Source organism: Anser cygnoides, chromosome 6 (genome assembly GCF_040182565.1).
Source record: "Anser cygnoides isolate HZ-2024a breed goose chromosome 6, Taihu_goose_T2T_genome, whole genome shotgun sequence".
Taxonomy (NCBI): Eukaryota; Metazoa; Chordata; class Aves; order Anseriformes; family Anatidae; genus Anser; species Anser cygnoides.
The window spans coordinates 9,145,538-9,170,463 of NC_089878.1; the positions used below are offsets into that span (position 1 = coordinate 9,145,538).

The 24,926-nt window shown below is 41.7% G+C and overlaps 1 protein-coding gene across 5 annotated transcripts in view; it reads right to left on the bottom strand.

The window, feature by feature from the left end:
- Positions 1-24,926, bottom strand: part of ERBB4 (erb-b2 receptor tyrosine kinase 4) — a 579,191-nt gene that overhangs the window by 84,973 nt on the left and 469,292 nt on the right. For all 5 annotated transcript variants that reach the window (XM_066999837.1, XM_066999836.1, XM_066999835.1 and 2 more), the window contains one exon: positions 16,134-16,319. In XM_066999837.1, the coding sequence (XP_066855938.1) occupies positions 16,134-16,319 (186 nt within the window). The remainder of the gene's footprint in view (positions 1-16,133; positions 16,320-24,926) is intronic.

The following is a 24,926-nucleotide window of genomic DNA, read 5'->3' on the forward strand; positions in this document are numbered from 1 at the left end:
GAAAGCACTTCTCGACAGGTTCTGCACACAAACAGACAAATCAAAAATGGGCTAAGGTTACCTTTACTGTAAGAGCTCAATGACTTCATCTGGTTTACTCTTCAACTGCAAGCCACTATCCATGAATCTTTAGCGTAATTCCTATACGGCATAAGCAGGCGGCATACACTTAGCACTTATGCAAAGTGCTCTGTACAGCACCTGCTTTTCTGCTTCTCATTTTGCAGATTTCCAGTTTAGACCTATTCATTGTATCAATCAACAGAACATCCGATCTTACCAAGAAAGTTCAGGAATGTCACATATAATTTCTTTACTCATTTGCTGAGCAAAAACCAAGATGTCTAACACTGTGCTAATAGAGGCACGTGCATGTCCATGCACTTAAAGGAAAGGAGAAAAGTAAATGAATTCATCAGGGGAAAAAAACAGAGGTTGAAACATACAGTTAATTAGCAAGTTGTAAGAGGATACGAAGATAAGCTACATCATTCTAATGCATCCCATGTGTCCATCAGGATTTTCTAGACAATAATATAGGTAAATGTGCTCCGGAGCACAAATATGGTAAATCAGGTATGCCCCATATGCATCATCCATACATGTTCAGATCAACACTGTTGATTTGACACGTCCTGAATGTGTTGCAGCCTTGGGCATGCTGTACAGTCTGCATGTGTCCATAAGTACAGGATTTCTGGACTCCCACAACCTGGAGGTGAGCTGGCCCCACAGAGCACCCACTCCGCAGTGGCTGAGGACTTCAGCCTCCCCCAGAATATTGCTGCAGGGTTTTTTGATGCTCTACACAGCTTTTGGTGTAATTATTACAACTATTCTGGCATACAGTACATCATTGTTAAATCCTGGTATTAGTCCTTCATATGCTTAAGAGCTTTCAACGTTTTTTTTTATTTCTCTCCCTTTCATCAAGTAATTGTGTATTAACTTCATATTGCTATGACACATCACAATGTGACATCGTATCATATCAAGTAATGATAAAATGTAATAGTTAAAGTATCAGCTTCTTTTTATGAAATTTTACAATATTAGCAAGCATTAAAGGCAGCTGCTACTTAAAGCAAATTGCAAAAGCTTATTTCTTTGATCAAAGCATCCCCTTGCTTATGTTGCAACAAAATAGGATCTAATCAAAAGTGTCTTCAAAAGTTTTTCAGGTATTATGTCAGAATCAAATGTGTTATTGCACGATACACATGACATACCATATTATACCTTCCAGGCAATAAAGTAAGAATATGAGATGAAGGTATTTAAAATGCTTTTTCTTGAGTTTATTTCAAGATGAGATATGCTAAATGCATTTTTGGAGCTTAATTTTCAAAGTGTAATCTTGCTCATTATTCAAATGTTGAAATGCTGTAATTGGCCAGCTCTATCAGGAAGAAGGAGCTTCCTCATATGTTTTTCATCACTTTTTTAAACCCATGCATGCAGCGGCTAAGATAAAGCCTAGAAGTCAAATCAAAACCAGCTCCAAACAAGGTCAAACAGTATGCAAACCACCTTTGAGATTTCTACAAAAACATAAACCAGCAGCTGAACTAGATAAAACCACAAGCTACTTAAAAAGAACAGTTCCCAAGTCTTAGGTAACATTTTATTCCATAGAGCAGGCCTTTATAACTCACTTTTAAGAGACAGAGAGAACACAGAAAATGGGCCTCGTGTAGGACTGCATTAGACAAAGGGTCAAAAGCCTGCTTTACAGCTGACTTATTTATTATCATTTTCTGCAATTTAATCACGAAATATGTATATTTCATGAAATCACTGGCTGACCATCATTTAACTCTGTCACGGTCCCTGAGAAAGAACAGTGCTAAACCAAAAACAGTCTCTACAAATACAGACGAGCAGCTGAAAGTCTTATCCTAGCAAAGGGGACCCCAAATCTCCACCTAATAAGCAGGGAAGGTGGGGGGTCGGGGGACTGCTGTGACTATGTCACAGATTTATTTCACCCTGAACCTCTGATTAAGGGGAGGGAGAGGAACCACCGCTCAGTATGAAAGGTAACCACCTGGAGGTAAAATCCTGCCTCACTGGAAGGAAACGAGACAGAACTGGGTCTGCTTCTGGGGCTCGGATTTCACCGAGATTAAAACCCCAAGAATGCTTCCCCCAGTGCAAAAGACAACTCTGGCAAAGCAAACGCAGGCTGTTAGCGGGTAACTGAACTATTTCAGCAGCTTGTTTCTGCAGGACTGTATTACAACAGAGATCAGTTCTCCCTAAAGACAAAATAAAAACTTCCTAAAAACAGTCACCTCAAGATTAGTTAAAACACGGTGAGGAAATCGCAATAAAAAGTGATTGATTCAATGGTAGATAAAGTATAAAAAGAAACAAAGTAAAATGGTTGAACTTCAATCATAAACTCTGTTTTAGTGTGTAACTGAGACACACCAATGAAAGGAAGCTCTGATGAATTAGATTAAAATAACAAGACTTGGCACTTTTTGAATAAACGTACTGTTGCTCTTCAACTATCAGTTTCTCTAAGTGGATGATCCTAAGGAGGCTCACAATGCCTGCCTTGTACTAGAACAGAGGTTCATGAGAAAAAGCTTCATCTGCCATGAGTCTCGGATTCAAGTTGAAACGTACTTCTAAATAAGGTTTGTTTAATGCACAGGTACCAGGCATTCCTTCCTGCTAGTGTCCTCTTATTTCTTTTTTTTCCTTCTTATGTTTACATGAAACAAGATTAAAGAAAAAGTAGCTCACTTAAAACACATGGAAAAAAAAACACCTGGATCCCAGCCCCTCAGGTAGCATGGGACATGGTCTCATGTGACATTGCCCCCACCACATACAGGCGTCTGTATCTAGCCCCTGGAAGTAACATCATGCAACAAGACTGAGCTGTGTCTGTGTACCAAGGAATCTGGAATATTTTCCTCTTTCTCAACTCTAAGTTCATCTGCTTCAGAAGCACAGGATGCAATCGAAAGACATGGGATGTGTTGCTTTGTTTATTGTAGTGATGACTGCAAATGAATTTGCAATTCTCTATGAAAAAAATCACACAAATTAAATCAATGCTTACCTCAGTTTGGGAGAAAAAGCAAAACAATCACAACATAATACCAGTACAGAGCTGTCAAAACAAAGGTTTTTCACTATTTCTATGATTACATTTCTTTTCTTTGTGACATTCATGGTTTTGAAATGAGACGTAAAAAGAATTATTTTTAGTCTTGCAGTTCAAGATACACAGCACTGCACAGAACACAACACCACTATTAACGTTTTAGTCTTAAAAAGACAGAACAGTATATGGGAAAGAAAGTCAAAGTAAGAGCAAAATTGGAAAGATTACAGAGGAGGAGGTAACAAGGTGTACCTGTAAGAGGAAAAGTAGAAAAGAATTCATAACTAATGGGAGGGAGGTAAGAACTGTGGCAGACAAAATACGAGTCATTATGCTGTGAATGCTAGTATTCCATGAAGATGTGTAGGACTGAACATCTTATGAGGAAAATAAAGAGAGCTGGAAGGCAAAATACAAAGGAAAAGACTGGGAGAACATGCAATAAATTCCCTCTTCAATAAAAAATATTGTCCAGGTGGGTGAGCTCCCAACTATAATGAAGAGTTTTTCAATATAGACAAAATCAAAGACACTCTGAATCTTTTTTGAATCTTTTTCCTGAACCACCAGTTTTGCAAAATAAATGTTGTGGGTCATTAGTTTCTAACACAAACTAGAACACTTATGTTTAAAAGTAATAAAGTCTTCATTAAATAATTCCATTATGAGTGTTTTCCACCTACTGTACACATAGCATGAATTACTGACAGCAAGCCCTAGGCAAAGGGGAAAAGAGGAGAGAAGTGGAAACTTCATTTTTTCTTTCTTAGGGTGAAGCAGGCTGAACACACAGGGGATTGATTCTGATATGTTTACTCACAAGAATAGCATCATCACTGCATGAATAGGCTTGCTGATTTCAATGAAAACTCACAGAGTAATGCATTATTCAGTTCAGCTAATGGAATCAGCCTCTGATTTAATTTGAATTAAGAATGAATAAGGTGAGCAAATAAGAAAAAGAAAACAAGAAACAATCCGAAGCGAAAAACCCAACTCGATCTCTATCTCCTGAAGTCCCACATCTCAGGCCTGGGCTGTTCTCCCAGCAAAGCATGGGAACGTTGCCTGTCCTTGTTCATTCTTGCCAGGTTACTCAGCTTCAAAGCAGGGAACTAAAAGCTACCGTGTCACCAAACTCAGCCCCTCGAAAGCAACCACACCATTCAGTCCACATCTGCTTCATCAACACAGCAAGCTCCATCTTAAAAGTCATTAATTATTTTGTCTGCATTATTTCTACCTGAAGGTTTGAGAACCTTACTGCTACAGTAGTTAATAACCTTCTTTTAATCTCCACTCTAAATTGATTCATAGTCAGCTAAAACTCATTCATTCTCATGTCAGTGTCATCCCTCACCTTACATACTTGTTTTCCTCTTGGTATTTGATCATGCTGCGTTCATAGCTAACACTCAGCACACAAAGCCTCATCTAGGTAAACTAAATATACACAAATGTTTTTTCTCATATGATGAACTTGGTATACCCCCAAAACACTAAAACTACTGCAATTTGATTCTCTTTTTGGGTAATGAGATGATAATCTAGAGAAGGTAGAGTCAGAGCTTCATATAGTGACAATGACACATCCTGCCTCTATCAGAAGAGACCTGGCTGGCACGTTTTAGAGTTATTAGCTTTACGTGGGGCTCCAACGTTTGTATTTAAATCCACACACAAAATGGGTTTGCCATTTTGGGGGGGACTCTATTTCAAAAACCCTCACCAAGTGAACCAGCAGGGTGCACGAAAGCAGTGCACAGAGCCCCCGCACCACTGAAGTACTATGTGCTCCACCATGCATGCTGGCAGCCCAAGGTGCCACGCTAATTCCAAGGAGGCAGCACACCACGGCACCACACTCTTTTTTCTGCCACCTTCAAACTTTCCATATAAAAATTCCTGTCACCTGCTATTTGTAGTGTTGCACTGTACTATTCCAGCCCACTTGTGATGTCAAACTCCTCCTTCACTGACTACTAGGTCTTCAGCTTTCTGAATTCCTACACCTATGGAAATTCAGGTACTCTCTGCCTTTTCAAGTCCAATTCAGATTGCTCACGCTTCATTTCTTTCTCCCTATCTAATATATAGTGCTACCACACAATTTGCATTTGGTTATGAGTGCTGACAGGGGAGACATTGCTGTAGAGAGGTCCCTAAGTAAAGGAATTCACAATACAAGTAATGTATCTTGAGTGTAGAAACAAAACCAAATTCTATTAGCGTAACATTTTACTTCTGTACATAGGCTCCTAGGAAATGCTGGTCAAAACAATTTATTTGAAAAAATAAAGCAGCTTACACTAAAATTGACTTTTGCTATTTTTTGAAATATTCTTACAAACTAACACTGAAAAAAAACCCAAACCTTTATGAAAGTCAGATGGGTTTCTGTTTCAAAACAATTTGCTTTAGAATTAAAAAAAAGGAAAGAAATTAAGTGTGAAGCCAAAGCTAACATTGCAAAGGTTTTGGACAAACGGCTTAATTTGGAACTATTCAGAACTGTTCAGCACTATTTTCAGTTCAGGGCACTGCATTTCATTCTTTGTGTAACACACAAAATTTTTTTTATGGGATAGATAACCCCGTCTTCTATCACCTCCTCCAATCAGAAGATATTAAAGCACTGCAGGTCTGAATTGTGCACTGGGTGGAATATGATCCTCTGTGTTTCTTTGCTAACACGGGCAGTTAGTAAATAAAAAACAGAAGCAGCACAGATTTTCCTCTGGCACACAGACAAGGGTAAAGTCTGGGGAACCAAGAAGGTCACAGAATGAAGAAAGAAAACCAGCCTACAGTGAGAACTGCTGCATACTGAGAGCTCATTTGCACAAACAGGCTGGACAGAAACAGATGGGAAGTGGGAAAGAGGGAGAGTGTTGACTAATGACACCTGACTGCCAGATGACCCTGCAGGTTTGAGGGCTGGCACGGCACCTGAAACCATGCCAGCAGCCCCTAGAACTGCCCTCTCCCATTTCATGAAACAGACTAACCTTGGTCTTCTGCATTGCACAGAGATTACACAGCATCCTGGGAAGTGTATTATTCTTCCAGCTATGCTACCCCTTTGTAGGGGAGTTGTGTAATTGAGTGCCGTTCACTGCTGCTGCAGGATTCACCAGCATGTCTCAGAGGATGGACGCATCCTGCTCTGGTGTGTCTGTCAAACTTTACTTTGGCATGGAAGGAGTCTACCCGCAAAAGTACCAAGACATAAGGTGCCATCTTCAGAAACCATCCATGGCTTGAGATGTGCCTCAGAAAGGTTTCATGAAGAGGTAGCGAGTGATTGTTGTTCCTGTACTTCATTCACAGGCCTCTGATATAGCAGGTCACGCTGGGGCAGGGCAACAGGCTTCAGCCCACTACTACTCCTGGCTCCCACTGTTCTGATTTTTAAGATACATCTGAATTTTGGACACAGTAGCTCGTCTGCTAACAGACATCTGCTAGGTTTGATCTCATGTTTATTGACTGCAGCCCTCATATGGACTGGCTTCTTCAGGGCATCTCCCTTCCCTTTCAACAGGCCAGTTCTTTCCTTCTTTCTGGGCACCGGATTGCATGGGAGAACTCTGAAATGCAGCTCATTATGAAAGCTAACCTTCACTCAAATGTGGGCACATACTGCAGAACCCCACTACTTTTTTCAAATGGCCTTGCAGAGCTTCCTCAAGACTCTTAAGTAGTTTTAGAAGCACTTTACTGTTTTTGTGGGGCATGTGCACACTGTGTCACTTTGTAAAAACGGTATGTCTGTGTGTCTTAACTTTAAACATCAATGCCTTGGCCATCCAGTTTTTGTAGTTATCCAAGCAGGATAAGTTACTTTATGAAGTAAGATGTTGAAAGAAAGGCATTCACTAGGGGAAAAAAAGAGTTTTAATTTATGTGTATAGAAAGAAAGAGACCAAGCTTTTGTTTCTCAACTCCACCAACTTAAAAATAGCCAAATACATATATTTCTTGAATAATAATAAAAAATATGCTTGGGGCTGAGACATTTTATGCCAAGTCACAGTCCAGAGAAGAATTTTATGGTTGAGTTATAAACCTGAAAAATATGGCTTTATAATGGAAATCCTGACAGAACCTAGTAGGTGCTCCTATAATATCCTGAATCTGATTTAGGAGAGGTTTTCAATAATGCTTTCCCAAGCCAGTCTGTTGGGGACTGCTAGGAAAAAATCTAATGGCTGGTTTTTCTTTTTCCTCCTTTTTTCCCCAGTGGACTTGAGTGTACTTGATGAGAGTGCTTGTCTGGTCAGGCCAAGTCAGCTTTCAGGCTTTTGTAGCCTGCAGCTGTCAGGTCCCCAATATCAGAGACCCTATAAATGTCAGCACTAAGTGTACCTTTCATTTAACAAAACAATAAATTGTCTATCTCTGTGCAATAGATTGCCCATTTCTGTGCCTTTGCAATGGCTGATGTTATTTGTAAATGTCTGAAAAATCTCTTGGCTGTTTTTTTAACAACCACAAACTGTGGAACTGCTTTTGGGAACATGGGCATTTCAGGGGAGGGGGAAGCCTCAATAATCCACAAGGGGTCGGATCAGGGCTGAAAACAGGATGACTGCTGCTCCTTATAAACCTTCCAGTCACTGGCAAGCTGAAAGCAAGATAGCATCGCTTCTCACAGGCCCTTACGCAGCAGAGCTGGGTACAGCTCCCTAACACAGTATCTACCGCACTGTGCAGAAAGGAAATCCAGCAGCTCTTATGTGAGCTTTAAGTTCAGACCTTAGCTTAGTGCTCTGGTACCTGCCTTGTCCCAGATTCCCCATGTGTTCCTGTCATCCTCATCAGCCTGCACATTTATCCCCCCCAAATTAAGCTGTCAGAGACCTGCAAGGTTAGCCCACGCTTGTCTCCTAGACTCCCTCTGTAGTCACTGGAGAGAGACGCTCACCTTCGGAGGTTGAGTCATTCCACCCAATGTAGATTCCTCTGGACCTAATGAGCAAATATATGTGTGTATATGTTATATTATACACACACACAGCCATAAACAACTTGAACACCATCATCCGGATGTTACTATAGTACGCAGTACAGTCTTAGAGAATCAGATGTCTGAGCACAAAGCTGTGAAAAAGCTGTCTCTAATTTTTTTTTTTTTTATATGTAAACCCAATCTTTCATTTTTGCCTGATGCAACCTTACAGATTCAAATATCCCTCCCCCACAGGCTGTAGTCATCAGCTAGCTGGCACTGAACCCTCAAAACCAAAAACATTGTCATGAAAGAAATGAAGAAATTTAGGTCCTCTCCTAACCCTCTAATGAGATGTGACAATGTTGAAACTGGTGGCGGGCATCATGCTGCTCCTGTGCTGGTTTCAGAGCACTGAATGGCCACCAGCTAGAGGGAGCCAGACAGCCAGAGAATGAAGGAGAAGTGATGACACTATGGAAAGATCAACAACAAACAGGTTGATAAAAAACTGTGGAAGCTGAGGAAAGAAGTAACAAAATGGAAGGACAAAAACAGAGAAAAAGTGAATTTGGTGCGCAGACAGTATGAGATGGAGGGGAGAAGAAAGGATGGAATGAAAGAGAGGAAAAAAATGTGCTCTACAATTCAGTTAGTAAATTTTAATTGAGTGTTCCTTTGTTTTAAGGCTTTTCACAAGGAACTTGTCCTGTGGACAAGTAGGTTTGCTAAAAAACATTCAGCAATTTCTAAAATAGCTTAAAACTGTTCAATAATCCAGATGAAATGACCGGTGGGGAAAAAGTGGAAGAACTGCATGAAATTCTCCATAAATATGTACATAATCATGCAGGGAAAGGAGGAATACTGTGCTGGCCAATGAAACATGCAATTAAAGTGCAGAGATGCTGTAATTATTTCTAATGCGATCCAATTCCCTGATTTATTTGGAGAATTATTTCCAGAAAGAATGCAAAACAGCCACGCTAGCAGTCACGTGAAGTCACCAGGCCTTGAGCCCATGCCTCAGTGCACCAGCAGTGGCTGCACACAGCGTCCATCCACGTTCATCTGAGCATGGCAGATCGGACTGAAGTACTTCACTAATTACTGAAGTCCTAATGTTTATTCCCTGTCTTTGTTTAAAAAATAAACAAAAAAACAACACAACACAACAACACTTTATAATCTAAGAGGACTGAAATAAACTTCTTCAGCCTCTCACAAGACTCCATGCATTCCAGATGACCACAGCAGGGAAGAAATCTGTCCCCTTCTACCAGTCAAGAGCTAAGAGGATTCAGAATACTTCTGAAAAGTCCACCTGAATTTTGTTCCAAGGGTTTCTCAAGTTTGTATGAATCTTTACAACCCAGTGAGCAACCCAGCAGGGTACCAAAAAAGGCCCAGGACATGGACAGGGTGGGGTCATTCCCCTCTGGGCCTTGATGACAGATCCTGCTTCAGTGACAACTCTCCAGCAACACCAGAAGTGTCCTCAATTTCAATCTGCCATCTGCATCCAAGCTTTCCAGCAAGTGTGAAAAAGTCATGATGAATAGGAAAAAGGAAAGGAAACTGCACAGAGGGATTCAGGAGAGTAAAAGTATGCTTTCCCCACCTATTTTGATTTTGCTCTTCCACACAATTAAAGTCTTGTCTCAATATGGCTTTAATTTCATACTCCTTGGTTTAGATCCTACTCTTCTATGCACTGCACTTCCTAATAGAGTAGCCCCATTAGTAAACTACATTTATGCTAATGTACTTGCTCGCAGTGATAATTATCACAGCCCTTAGCCCTGGTCCTTGCCAGTGTGAGCACGTCAGGAGGGGTTGGTATAGCATTATAATTATACAATTAGCCTTGTCATGGCACAGAGCTCTGGGAATAGAGACATCTTGAAGCTTAAAATGTGGACAGCTGATAGATGACTGTCATTAAGCTCCTTTGTTCACTCCATGATGGAGTAGTTGCTGAGCTGTAGGGTAGGCTTCTTTAATGAAGAAGAAAGACCTTGAACCACAGCCACTATCCTCCACCTCTTCCCAACCTGTCCAGCCACCCCCACTGCCTCCCACTTCACACAGCTTCCATCTCGTGCCCCATCTGCAGGAGAATAACAAAAGCCATCTCTAGCGAGTCACTCCTAATCCATCACGGCCTCATGGAGGAAAAAGGCTCCGCTCCTCGCAGTGCGGCTGAATGGACCTCATTTGCCTCCAGCTCTCCCTGTTTAGAGCCTCTCTCCCCCTGCACATGAGGAGTGCAGGCTGGAACCAGTTTAATTTAGGATGTGAGGTGAGCCCTGTACCAGCTTCTGGGGCAGCTTCTCAATTGCATAAAGCAGCATAGATCCTTTGAATTTGACACAGCCTGCGAATTTACATCCAGCTGAGAAGCACTGCCCTGGGCAATAATAAAATACGCCTTTTCTAAAAAACCTGGCATAGAGAGAGGCTTCAGGAGCAGACAGGCTATCCTTCTTGCCAAGAGAACCACAGAAGGCCACGGAGGCCTGTAATGTGAACCAGCTAAAGGGAGAGATAACAGAGGCACACAAAGCAGCAGCGAGGCGGCTTTGCAAGTGCCTTTGCTTGGATGGCTCCTGTAGGCTGCTCCCCCAGCAGCAGATCTGCACTCCTGGTAGAAAATCCTTGAAGAGAGCAGCGAGTGCAAGCGTGCTGGAATAACATGCGGCAGACAGACGTGCATCTGCACTTCCCCATATAAGTGCCATTGAAACTCCATCCCTGAGTTCCCCTCCCTTCTTTCCTACAGCGTTTTCAAACATTGTTTTCTTGCATACTTGGATAACTGATGCCGTGCAGGGCTTTAGTTAAGGTAATTTGAGAGTTCTTTTATATTGAAAAAGTATAAAAAGTAATCCCCCTTAAGTACTTGATTTTCTTTCCATGACATTCCACTGTATCAACCTACTCTTGCCTTACCTCATTACTATTCTGAGGTGATATGAATGAATTATGATAGCTCACGCCACCAAAACCAGGTCTGGCAGGCCAAAGCAGGAGTCAGGACCTAACAGAATGGGGTACCGGCTAAGACCCAGGAGAGCTGAGCTCCTTCCAAATGGCAGGTGACCTTAGGTGTGCTGCTTTGTTTTAGGAACATTGCTTCCTTTCTCCCAGGGCAGAAAAAGTTCCTCTGCATTCCAACAGTGCTCAGCAAAACTGGTGCACATGTAATGTAAGTCACCAGCAGCTGACCAAAACCTTAATTTTTGCCATAAAGGAATAGTAGAGCAATAGATGAGGCTACCTGAGTTGAACTCCTATGTGGAATTTATCAGGTTTTGCACGCCAAGTTACAGTACCAAAAATCTGTTTCTGTTTGCTCCGGAGACAGCCTAGCACAGCACAAAGGCCCACTATAATAATCACAATAGACACAGGCTTATTTTTCCATTAGAGTACCAGTGAGAGGATACAGGCTTTAACAGATGCATCTTAAAGGTAACCTCCCCTGGGGGCATGGGTGTAACCAACTCATTCTGACTAGAAACCCCAAGTTCATCTATTCTTGAATGTGTTTCTCTAAGAACCACCTCACCTCACCACCAAGGTGTTAGGCAGAGGGTTTAGGCAGCCCTTGTTGACAGAAATTGTATCAAACACTGAAATATGAATGCATAAAGTACTTCTCTCTTTTTTTGTTTGTTTGTTTAAAGTCTTCCTGATTTGCATGCATCTGTCATACACTGGATGGCAAGGTCAGAATTTATCTACTGAGAATTCACTAACCTTGCAAGATTTGATTCTCTATCAGTATCTCAAGCAGCCAACACTATGGATGTTCATGAAACATTCCTCCATCCTTCCGTACCCTAAGGCTAGCAAGCTTGTTACTCTTATTCCCACCCTAGGGATCATCTTGATCTGCACAGGTAGCTTACTGCCTAGCTGGACACCATCTCCACACAAAATCACTGAGCTAAACTCAGCCAAACTCTTGAGCTACAAGGTTAAACATTCAGTTCCTAAGCGAGACGCTACACATGCAAGCTAGACACACAGAGATGCCTTGTGTCTCTGCAAAGCAGAAGGGAAGAACCCCCTCAGACACAGCTGCTGTCTAACAACCATGTTTTATGCAGAATGCTTGGGGACTACTCTATTTTTATAACTTTCATCCATAAAATAAGAAGCTAAAGCTTCTGGAAAGAGAACACAATTACCCTACAATGATCTAACAGTCAGAATAAATTCAACACAATCTGTATAAGCAAAAAGAAAAAGTCACCCAAGCTTTTTTTCAATTGGCAGTAGATAATACTTAATAACTGCCCTATCGTCAACCTTCAGAAATGATCTCCAGAGCCATATGCAGGTTGGCAACCAGGCATAGTGCCTAACTAGTTTTTGTATCTAGTTTTACAGAAGTAGAGACATATGGAAATGAACAGCCTGGCAGAACAAGTGAACTCTGAAGCAATGACTTCGATAAATAAAAGCCTGCATACTGGCAGATGGAGAAAAGCGCAGTAGGGAGGAACTGTATTGCAGTAGCAACTTGATTTTAAATGATTCACAAAAAAATCAACCTCAACTTCGGAACCAAGTCATTTCCAATTCCTCCCATCCTACCCTTGCTGGGGAAAATTCTCACCAGAAAAGGAGGGAAGGGGAAGCTAGAATGGTGTTTCGAACAAAGGGCAGGCACCAGGAGATGTTTCAGGAAGCAGAGAACAGAACTGGGAGAACACTAATCATTTTCACCTCTTATTATGCTGCTAATCACGTTTTAGGTGCCTTTCTGAAAACTACAACCAACAACTCCCCGAAGCCTGGAAAAGCATGATGTGGTGATGCATTCTCAAGCTGAATGCTGGAAACCAGAATGTGAGCACAGGGGGGACAGGTACACAGGACACACAGACCTCTTGTTCAGCAAACCACAACTTGTGTTCAACGCAACCACCACCTCCTGCACTCACTCCTGTAGAGACTGGTCTGTTTGCAGGCAAATCAAATCTTTCCTATTTGCAGGCTGCAAAGTGATTCCTAGTCACTGTTAACTGTGACAGATGAGTGGAGAACAAGCATTACAACTCCCCCGCTGCTAGGCTCCAACCAGCATGCTTATTCCACTTTTTGGGATAAGGGGACTCCTTGTCTGGTGATCTCAGACTCTTCTCCCCACTCCTTCTGAAACACCTTTCCATGTACTTACTGCAGCACCAATCCATATTACAGTCTGGGAGCTAGTAAGGGAAAAAGCATCCCTGTATCCCACCAGGAAGTGCAATGCAATGCAGAGAATTCTGTGCAACCTTCTGTGCACATCCCTATCTCTTTCCTAGCATCACTGATAGCTTCCTATATAATAATAAAATTAGTTCAATCTATACATAAAGATACACGATGGGGAAGATTTTCAACACCCAACTGTCACATAAGGTCTCCAAAGACAAGAATAAAATAGAGTTAAAGGAACACATTCTTTGAAGTCTACTTCTGCAATAAGATTGCATCATGGTGTGCAAGTAGTCAGTACTTGTGGTGACCTTGTCAACACTAACAAGCCATCCCCACTAAATATCACTGATCTGCATGCAAAAGCAGCAGAACATCCTGTGTGATAGGTACTGCTCCTCTTCATTCCCACTACAGACCACTGCAGTAAAAATAAGAGAAGGGAAAGAGACATTAAGAAGCTGAGGAAAAACTCCCAAATTGTGATTGTCCAGAACTAAGAAGCCTGCCATAGGTCCCAAGTACTGCAGCTGTTCAGTAACACAGTCACTCGTGCTGTCCCTGGGTAGTTGTGGACAAGCTTCAGGATGTAATGCAAGGCCAAGGCGAAATTAACCTCCAGACTATTGTGATGCAGAAGAAGATGAACTTAATTGAATTTCAATGAGCTAACTGAACTTTACTAAACTTCCCCTCAACAATAGGCCACCTTTTCTTATAAAGCATGTTCCTTTCTCTTCCTGACAGTCCATCAGTTGGTCTTACGCATATGATCTCACTTCTTCACACCGTTTGGTTACCCACCACCTCAAAACTCAAACACCTCTAACACCTCACCTGCTCCTCCCACAGCCCACACAGATCAAGACCACCAGCAGGCAGAGTTTTACAAATGAATGTAGCTAAACCACAGATCTGCCGGCTCTATAAGCCTCTAGTCTATAGCAGGGCTCCTCTCCTTCCCTGATCAGCTGCTCACAAAGTCCAGAGCAAAGCTAGCACAGTTATTACCACAAGTCAATGGCCATATGCATGCACAAATGGAAAATAAAGGTGGATTAGCTTTTCATGTGTGGCACTGTGTAAATGTTTTGAAATAAACAATAATGGCCACTATCCATCAGAAGAGCAGCAAACAGATGGCAAGGAGGTTGTGTTGCAGAAAAAGGTCTCAAACAGGAGTATGTATTTTCTCCCCTACCTTCCTTGTTCTGATAACAGTTTCTATCTGCTCTTGCACATCTCCAGATACAGGCGATCCCCATTACTGTGTCCTAACATACTGTGCAACTCTGGCTGCTTTACCATCACAGCACTGCAGAATCATAGAGAGAGCACACATACAAAATGTCGCAACCTCAGAATGGGGGCATTTTTTGCCCTATTAATTTATTTTAGTGTGTTTCTTTCTTCCCAGATTACTACCTTCCATCTCCCCATGCAAATTCTGAAAGTTTCACAAGTTAGTCACAGATCACTGCTACGGATCAACCCCTCTACCAAGCATTATGCTCATTTAATCTACTGCCACCTTCAGGATGTGACAACAAGATGTAATCCTGGGGGGGGAAAAAAAGAAAAAACACCTATTAACGATGAGCCTCAAACACGCCTCCCTCCTCTTGAGCAAAACCTCAGAGCTAGCTGAATTTCTCATTTTTTTTTCCTTTTGTAAGGAAGTTTTTTTTTTAAAAGAAGTGAATGCTTACTTGACGGCTACCACTCTGTCTAGCAAAACAACTGCTCAATCTCCAGGTTTTTCTCCAGCGTTAGACGTTTAATGCTATAACGTGAATTAAGAATCGTTAATGGATACTGTAACATTCACTTAAGGCTGCAGATTTAATATATGAAGGCAAAGTGTGGCACATGTTTGTATGGAACAAGCATTCTCACCAAAGCAGTCAAAAAATATTAGTGATTTCTATGCAGTTTTAAGTGAGAAGTGAGATCCAGATTTCCATTCATGGTAACTCCATTGTACGCAATTCTGGTTGGACAGAAGAGCCTTTAAAATGGATAAAAACCACAGCCCTCTACACTTCTGGAACTTGTCACTTTTTGCAATGGATTATCAGTAACTTGTTAGTACTGCACTAAGTATCTAAACATATATAAAAACACACATTGAATTCTGTGCAAGGATTACACTGGGACTGGTTTTATGACCTGTTCTGCTGTTCCACCTTAGCTGGCATACAGCCTGTATCTGAATGGTAACGGCTGAACTCTTGCTCCTAAAACTCCCCAGGAAGGCAAAGAACATTACACTAGGGCACGCAAAGCAGGATCTGGCCCCTGAGCATTCCCATTCTGCAAAGACAAGTGATATTACCCTCCAACCTCAGCTGTTGCGATAGGTCTTAAACACAGCAGAACCGCAGTGGTTCCCTAAGGACTGACATGAAGTAACTGTTTATCTTCTCAGCAGTGTGTGGGCAGACAATAGATGGCATATCAGAATTTAGCTGGTAATGCAGATTCAGAAAGGTTGAAAACTACAATATATAATATACTACAGTATCTACAGGCAATCAACAGCAGAAGAGGCTGAAAAATATTTCTGTGCTCAACCCCAGACATCACCATACCAGGGGCTTCTTTCCTCACCTTTTTTTCCTCAAAGGTCCCCTTAGCACTGAGCTGGAAAGGCAGTCAAGAAAAACACTTTGGTTTACGTATTAATGAGTAATCTACAATATTGTAGAGGCAGCCACAACAGTACACATTTCCAAGACTACACACACGTGAAAAAAACAATCTTTTTATTTTTTTTTCCCTTGGCAAGCCATTTGGCTAGTTATGAAAATAAAAGAGAAAAACAAAAAAACATCATCAATTACATACCTTGGCTATTTGGACACACCAGTTTAGCAGAAGCTGGGAGCCAATATTATCCTTATGTTCATGAACGTAATCCAACAGGCAGCCATGAGGCATCAGCTGAGTGACTAGTTGAATGGTCGGGCTCAAGCAGACACCCAGAAGTCTCACCAGGTGGGGGTGGTCCATGCTAGCCATGATCAGAGCTTCCTGTAACAACAACAGTGACCCAGTTACTCCAGTGTGCTTAGAAACCTTATGCAAAGATTTCCCAGACAGCACCTGAAGGGGATCAGTGACCTCTAAATACCATAAATGTTTATTGTCTTTCCAGTGTGAGGCATACATAGACAAAATCCAGTATGATATGATGTACGTTCGATATAATGAGCCCCAAGTGACAGAGCTCCAAACAGATCCAGAGAAGGTTCAGATCAGAAGTTCTGCACTGCCTTAACATTCCCCATCCTGTTACAGCCCCAGAACCAAAGATGTATGACACACTTGACTTTGTTTAAAGATCTCATTTTTCTTATTTCCCCCTTAGTTTCTTGAATTTATTTTTCCAACTGATGGTCAATGCATTAGGTACCAACTTTTTTTTGTGCAAGCGAACTATGCCACTCATATAAAGTTACATCCCCAGTTTGGCCTTCTCTGTTAAGATTTTTGATTAAGCTGTGTTGACATGCTTTACAGGATCAAAAATTTTATGCTTAGTATTTTACAGGCTTAAGTGTTAACATTTAACTAGAAGCACTTAATGTTGCCTAATGTATGCAGAGTCCTAAAGTGCCACAAACAAGTGGCACAGGAACTCCTTACAAAAAAAATGAACATCTGTTTGTCCAGGTAATGCTGCCATCACAAACAACTGGCACTGCAAAAAAATGTAGGGGGAAAGCTTTTCTCCCTCATTCACGGAGCTGAGTCCTCCATTTCAAGACTACTTCATCATGGCAACAGAACAATGAAAAGTGAGATGAAACTGCAGCTCTGTAAAGCTATTTTGGTTCTCTTTCTCCAAAAAAAACCATGTGACATCCTTCTGACAATTTAACAGCTATAATAGTGCCAAAGAAGGAAAGAAAAAAAGGATAAGAAAGTTGGCATCAGAGGAACACAGCATCTTCCCCAAGTCCTAAGTCTCTTTTTTCTTTCCTGTATTAAGGGGAAAAAAGTCCTGGCAGGTAGGCTGAGTTTGTATTAAAGGAAATTGCTCATCATAGTACAAAGAATATTTGAAACCAAATTGCAGAGTATTTGCATAATAGTTCCCTTTCTTTCCCTCTCTTTTTTTTTTAACTTAAAACCAAAAGATGAACGAGACACTAATTGTAGGTTTGCCCCCCACCCCACCCGATAAGAAAAGAGCAGATGGAATCCACTGGGGGAACATCTCCTTCGTTTTTCTTCCTAAACATATGTGAAGAAGTAAATCAATCAATAGCAGCTATGTGATTGGAGGACTGGAGGAAGAGCTCTGAGGAAAATTCCAATAAAACTGAGATAAGGAATCATCATTTAAGAACTTTTGCTCTAATTCAAATTAATACAGTTCTGTCTTATTCAAGTAGCATGTGTGGGGTCTCCTTCAAGCAGTTTTAGCCTCTTCTGTGATCACCAGAAAGTGTCAGTGAAAGCCACCAGAATAAATGTGTGTTGACAGGTGCATTATCCATTTTCAGAGAGCAGAATGACTGCCTCTTTTTATTTATTTTAATTCATTCAATTTTTCCCCTGCAGATGCATAAGGGGATAGCACTTGTTGCCCCCTCCCTCTCAGAGTGAAGTTTCTCCAGAATTTCCAGTGGGAGCATTTTTCTTTATAATGAAGACTGATTAGAACAGAGACAATATATTATTTTTCCTCACCAAGGGACCAGATGGAAAGCTTTGAAGCATGTGCTCCATTAGTCTCCAGCTACTTGCCATTTATAAGTCTATCTGAATCCAAAGGAAAGACACTTCTGTACAATAATAAAAGCAAGTAGTGCCATTTGTCTCATTCTGGTGATACAAGAAAGCACATATCCTTTCCAATAGTTTTGGGCAACAGTTCCACAAAAAAATAAAAATATCATTAATAAAATATTATAGACTGCTCTGTGATAAATTAAGACACACGACAGAGCAGGGAAACCTTCATTATAGATCTAAGTCACTAATGGGTATTAATTTAGCATGAATCCTGGCTTCACATAGTTATTCTCATTAGTAAAAGTATTGTTATTTTTATTGCACTAACTTCTACAAGAGAACTAAATTCAGGGTTATGTCTATCTGGCACAGCATAAACACAAAGTAAAAGAGATTGTAATTGTTCTCCTAGAGTCTAATTAGACAAAACAGACAAACAACAATAGAAACATTATGACTTAGTAGCATTTTAAAAATCTGTTCAGCAAGTAGGGAGTAAGAGTCCCCCTTTTTGGGCACTAAAGACCCAGAACCATGATTTCCATGACACTTAGGCACCTTGCAGCGTGGTTCCCAATCACGTTTTGTAACATAGTTATTAGGTAAGGCACCTAACTCACAGACTTGGCTGCCTGACATTGACACCTCTGAAAACCAGCCTCTGGTTTCCCGTATCTCTTGGTAGCCTTGTCTGCAGATCTTGTCTCTGTACTCAACTGGAAGAATTACACAAATGATTTTGAAAACTGTACCTAATAACATAATTTAAAGGAGAGGAAACTGAGGTACTATCTGGTCACATAGGAAATCTAGAGCAGAATTAGAAATCGAGCCCCAGAACACTTTATCTTTCTTTCCCGATACACTTTATCTTTCTTTCCCCTTTGAAGCTTGAAATACAAAAGGGGTGAGAGGAGAGAAATGATAAAAAATACTTTATATTTCCTCCAGAAGTCAGAGTCTTTCTAACATCATGTCAGCATCTGAGAAGTGCCAGGAGAGGGGACTGTATTGAAAGGCTCCTATCAGACATCAGGCACTCTCCATCTATCTGCAGATGCACAAAATCTTACCACAAGAGGAACTCCTCAGCCAGACCAGATCTCTTCCTGGAGTTCGTTTACACAGCTGTCCCTTCTTAGGTATCAATTATCGCAGCAGCGTGTGACAGTCAGACCCAGGACAGCTGTAAGCCAGCCAGCCTGGGCACAGGTAGCACTTGGGGAGCTCAGCTTGCCCTTACCTCTAAGATGTATTTTACCTTCTGCAGTGAGCCCTGACCAGCTGAGACTAGGGTACTACAATATGCCAGGTAAGTTACTTACCACCAAGGCTATGTACGTATATTCTACTCACAGTATTAATGTATCTGAGGGGAAGGGGGATAAAGAAAGGCTTTGATGCAGAAGGCCTCAGGTAGTAGCTATGGTATTTTAAAGAAATCTCAGGTTATGTTGGTCATTCCTCTCCTCTGCCCCTTTTGAATATGTTTATATTATTTCCACCAGATACATTAAACTCAGCTCCTGTGATTTATATTCACAAGCCCATATTAAACAGTTACAGAAACATTATTTTAATGCTCTACACTGATCCGTCTGTCACATGCATTCAGTAACACAGTGTAGCACCCAACAAGAAAGGTGAGCATGTAGGCTCCAGGGAGCCATCGCCAGACCTATGGCTAATTTCTCTGTGAAGGTCTGAGGAGGGCAATTGCTCATCAACAGAGGCCAGAAGCAGCCCTCTGAGCACATGTCATTAGAACAGCCAAAATACTCTTAGACAGGTAGAGCCTATTTAAGTCACGCGAGCCAGCCATCACCGTAAGGATATAGTGCATAGTTACATCCAGGCTAAAAGCACCTGTCAACACAGGTGATGAAAGGAATTAGCTGCTCACATCTCACAGGTCACTCAAGTCACCTTCATTCCTTAAATAGCTTTGAAACTCCCAGCTAAAATGGTTTCTTGATCTATCCACACAGTGCAGTCCTGTTTGAAGTGTCGTTTCTGAAAAGTAACTGAAAATCCAAATAAAGATTTTTATTTTGGCCTTCCATGAGGAGGAAGACCATTTCTTGAGAGTGTGGGAAGGAGGTATTTCCACAGCGCATCAACACCTACAGGACATCTTACAAAATAGTATTTAACTTCCCCTTTGCTTCTCTGAGGTGTTTTTGTTAACAATTGCAGCTCACAAGTAAATGTAAGTACTAGCCAGCACACTGCCTCCTGAAGAGCATGCTTTGCCGCTGGCTTTGTTTCTCTGAGCCCTGAATTTGTAAAGCAATGACTCAGCAAGGTGCCCTGGGCCACTAGTGGTAAAAATAATGCCATACTGATAGCCTTGTTGAAGATTTATTCTCCACCCAGAGTGGTCCAGGACACAAACCTCCTCCAGTACTAACTTCTCTGTTAACCTCCTCCAGTACTAACTTCTCTGTTAGTACACCAGGAAGTAGCTCACTACATGGTCACACATCCCCAGCCAGACTGTTCCCAAGGTGCCAGAGATGGCATAAAAGCCACGTAGAGCTGACAGCAAGCCACCCCTTATGAAGTGCAAAACCTGGCTTGGAAGGCAGTATGATCATTTTAGTAAGTCAGAAGACCTTCCCTCTGCTGCTTGGGGAGGGTATGAATCCTGTAAACAGGCTGTCTCATTAAGAGAGCCTTGCACCTCTTGGTGGATCCCAAAACTTCCTAATGCAATGCTTGATGACTTTATTTTCTTGGTTGTCAAGACTTCACCTAAAAACAGAATCCACAGGTGAAGCAATATTTGTTTCCTTATACCAGACTTAAATAACTGGCAGAGGAGAAAAGCTATTCTTTCTGGAGACTTGTTCTTTAACATGAGCTTCCTGAGTGCCGATGGCCATGCAATCCAGAGCACTGGGAGGAGCTCGCTGACATCGAGCCCGTGTCCCCTTCCAGTGCTCCACACACACCCACCACACACCATCCCTCCGGGCCAATGCAGGAGAAACACGGTTCCCATTCCAAACAAGTATCAGGGGTGTGCTGCCCCAAGCTTAGCAAGCTGAGAGCAAATTCTACTGCTCCAGATGAACACATGCACCCAATGGAGTTTGGTAAGCCGGGCCAAAGTCTAAGGAATCTTTGGTTTTCTTCTAACCGTTCTTGCCTTAAAATGTCCCAAAAGAAAACAACGAAAAAAAAAAAAGAACAAACACCCCCTGGTTTTCCTCATCATTGCTGAGTACATAAAAGTACTTAAAAGCTTGCTTCTTACTGTGTTGTGCATTTTTCTGAAATCATAAACTGTGCTCTGGTAACAGGAGAGATACTATTGTGAATACATTGCTTTTTTCATTCATTTTACAATGCTTCTAATGGCTAGAGCAAAAACCTGTCTGGAACGCATGTCTGACCTGCTTCGGGGCAGATCCAATTACAGCCCAACATATTTTCAATGCATTTTGTTTGTCTGCTAGGCCTTACAGATTTCTTAGGTTACAGCCAACTTAGCATATGCAGTCTGCACAAATATTTAAGCTGAGAGACAGCACAAGACATATGTTCAAAAACATATATGTCCATGTTTATCGTTTGACAATGATACCCATTGTTTCATTTCCCCTATGCCATATGTAGCTTTCAATTCCTTTGCAGCACTGCTACACGTCCAACCCCTGGGCTTCCATTTTTCACCAGTCAGGTAAATCCTCTCTGCAAAGCTCCTGTCAAAACACCTCGGCCAGTTCTGAAAATGAAATCAGAGATGCAGCAACAGGAACCAACAAAGGCTGTCAGAGCCCCACGGAGGGACAGTAGCAAGCAGAGGGAACACACTAACATCATTAACTGCCACAGCTATTTTTCCAGGAACTGCTCTACAGTCATTAAAAGCAGATGCATTTAACAGGGCACTTTGGGGCAAAAACTCTTATTTGGAACCTGACAACAGCTTGTATAACCAACACTACTGCTCTGTGATACAGTCAACAGCACTTCAATGCTTTGAGGGCAGACTGAGCCCTGAGGTTACTAGGCCAGGACTGAGCTATATGCTTTAACTTGGATCATGCGAGTACAGTGGCGTGTCCTGTGCCCTGTGATGAAACAAGTTTCTGGCCTGAGAGATGGTGACAACATATGGCCAGTAAAACAAATTCTCTCAACTGCAGTGCACACTGGAGTACAAGTGTGTCGCACCACAAAATGGTGAGATTAACTTACTCCTTCAGAAAAGTCAAAAAATACAGCTGGCAGGTCTGCCATTACACCAAAAACTTCCAAGGGTAAAAATTAACAATGCAAAAAAAAATCCACAGCAGGAACCACACACTGCCATATACCATACACCAATGTGATGGAAACATAGCATCCAGCAAGAATTGCTCAGTTGGTTCTGACCAAGGTAGTGCTGCACCATGGGCAGGGGTGCAGCACTCTGCAATGTGACAGGAAGGGCACTCCTGCGTCCAGGAGCAGAGCTGGTTTCCAGCTGGGGCACTGCTGTAGGGGTGCACAGCCTTTTCTGGAGGTGGTATGTGCCTACGTGTGCCGTATTTCTCAGTGCAGTCACACCCTCTGAGTCTCCTGTGACAGCACTCTCGCACAGCAGAGAAGGTACATAGTCTTAGTGCCTCACCACCACAGAGGCTCAGCCTGCACTGTTGATGCCAAATGCATGCGATCACCCCGTGCAATTCAAACCCATGGCAGAGATACCCCACTTTCTTCCAGACACTGCCTTGGAAGTAGCACAATTCAGTGATAAGAAAGCACTCCCTCCTGAAGGTGATGATCACAGACTGCTGGTCGAACGTTCACCTCAGAAGAGCAGCAGGTCCCATTCTTGCAGTAACAGATACGTTCATGTGTTTGTAGAAGCCAGTCTGGCTCACTACATATTTTTCAGAAGGTAATTAAATAAAAAGTATGGCGATCCCTGCCCTGCCAATACCGAGGGCACGGACAACCATGCTGATTCCAACAGGGCTCAAGTGCTTAGAGTTATGCACGTGCTTAAATGTTTGATGGAGTAGGAGATACATTTTGCAAAACCCACACACCATATGCTTCTGACTTCTCCCTGCTGCCTTGGTACCAATTAAGTCTCCCGATTCATCAGAGCCTGTGTTAAGACAACTGAGGAGGAATCTCGAGCCTAAAGGAACAGACCACTTTGTGCACAAGCTAAGAGAGGATTTTCCATCTAACATCTGGTCAGGGGACAACTCCCACCAGCTTTCCTGTGAGCCTCGCCTGTAAACATTTATTTTTGGCAATTAGAAAGTAAAATCTTGCCTGCTTTCAGTTCAGTTTCATGCATAGATGGCCATGAGTTCAAGACCTCAGCAACCTCAACAAACCCTTAGTTAAAAATTTCCTTGGAAAGCAGTTCAGAGAAGTAACCGCAGATTTCAGACTGGCAATCCTCCCGGCAGATCACGTGCAAGTGGTTTAACAGCATGCACACCTCTCTGTACGGATACCGTCTCATTCTGACATGTTTTACTTAGCTTATGATACACATCATTATTTGAGAATAGTCTGCCAAAAGTGTTTTGTTTCTTACTATTTTCATGCAACTACAAAAAAAATAGTTTTAAAAGAACACTCTAAAAAAGTAATCATTTCAGCATTATTGGAACAGGAGGGTAAATCAACCTAAACACAGACCAGCTGAAAACCATTTCCAGCCTTACCTGCAGATTCCTTTCAGAAGAAGGGAGTTATTGCTTTGATTTTTGACGTGAGACGAGTGATGGCAAGGTCTCAAGAATGAGTGATGGGGGGGGGGAAATCAAGTTCTCTCCTTTTTGAAGAGTCTTAGGACACCGCTTTGAAATTTTCTAATATCACTGCAAAGCTAGACTTCACAATCATGCACTCAAAGCCCTTTCCTCCTTTAGGATCAATTTAAAGGGACAGCATCAGACAAACCTAATTTCATCAAGTGTACTATCAACAGTAAGAGTTGTTTTAATCAAAGATACATTTTAACCACAACCAAGGTAGTTCATTGATCACAATTGAGAATTCAAAACAGACTACTCATTTTCATGTTTCCCCCTTATCTATATTCAGTTGTGTAAGAGCATCACACTCAGGACTCAAGTACTGCAAAAGGAAGATTACATTTAAACAAAACAAAAGGTTTAAATGGACTGTTTGGTTCACTGTAACATTTTTTATTTTTTATTTTTTTTTTTACCATCCTGGCATCACTGAACCACAAACTCATCAAAAGCTGACACACACTTCCTGTCTTATTTCATGTCCACATGGAGACACATGTGGACTGCCACCCACTTTTTCTACACTAGCTCAACGAAATGTGCTTATGGCGACACAGTGTACTGTACAACACTTTCTGGATCTTTAGGACACACTGAGATCTTGCCAAGCCATCATGTAAACATCAACTTTGGTAACCTTTGGTAGTCTACAGTTTCACTTGGATCTATGTTCTCATCTGAATGACAGCACTGTCAAGAATGCAATTGTCCTCTCAACTGAAAGAAGAGAATTAGAGAGGGACCAGAAGCATCTCCTGGCTCTGCTTAAAATAAGACAGGATGCTACATTCAGATCCTCAAAAGTGACCTAATACTGAAAAATAGTTCCCATCCCTTACTCAGCTTCATGAATTCCCAATACTCCCCATCCTCCTTCCTGTTGTCCACAACTCAATCACAGAAGAAAAAATATTCAACATTCCAATTCAGATTTGACCACATTTTTGTCTTATAATATACATAGTTCGAATTTTGAAACAGCTGATGACCACAAAAGGGAAATCCACCAGGGTTCATTCAGAAAAGGTCAAAAACGGTATTTCAATCACTGTGGTATATTTCTAAAGCATCTTCTAGCTGAGGAATTCACTGGAATTTCTGTCTGAAAAGCTTCAGCAGAAAC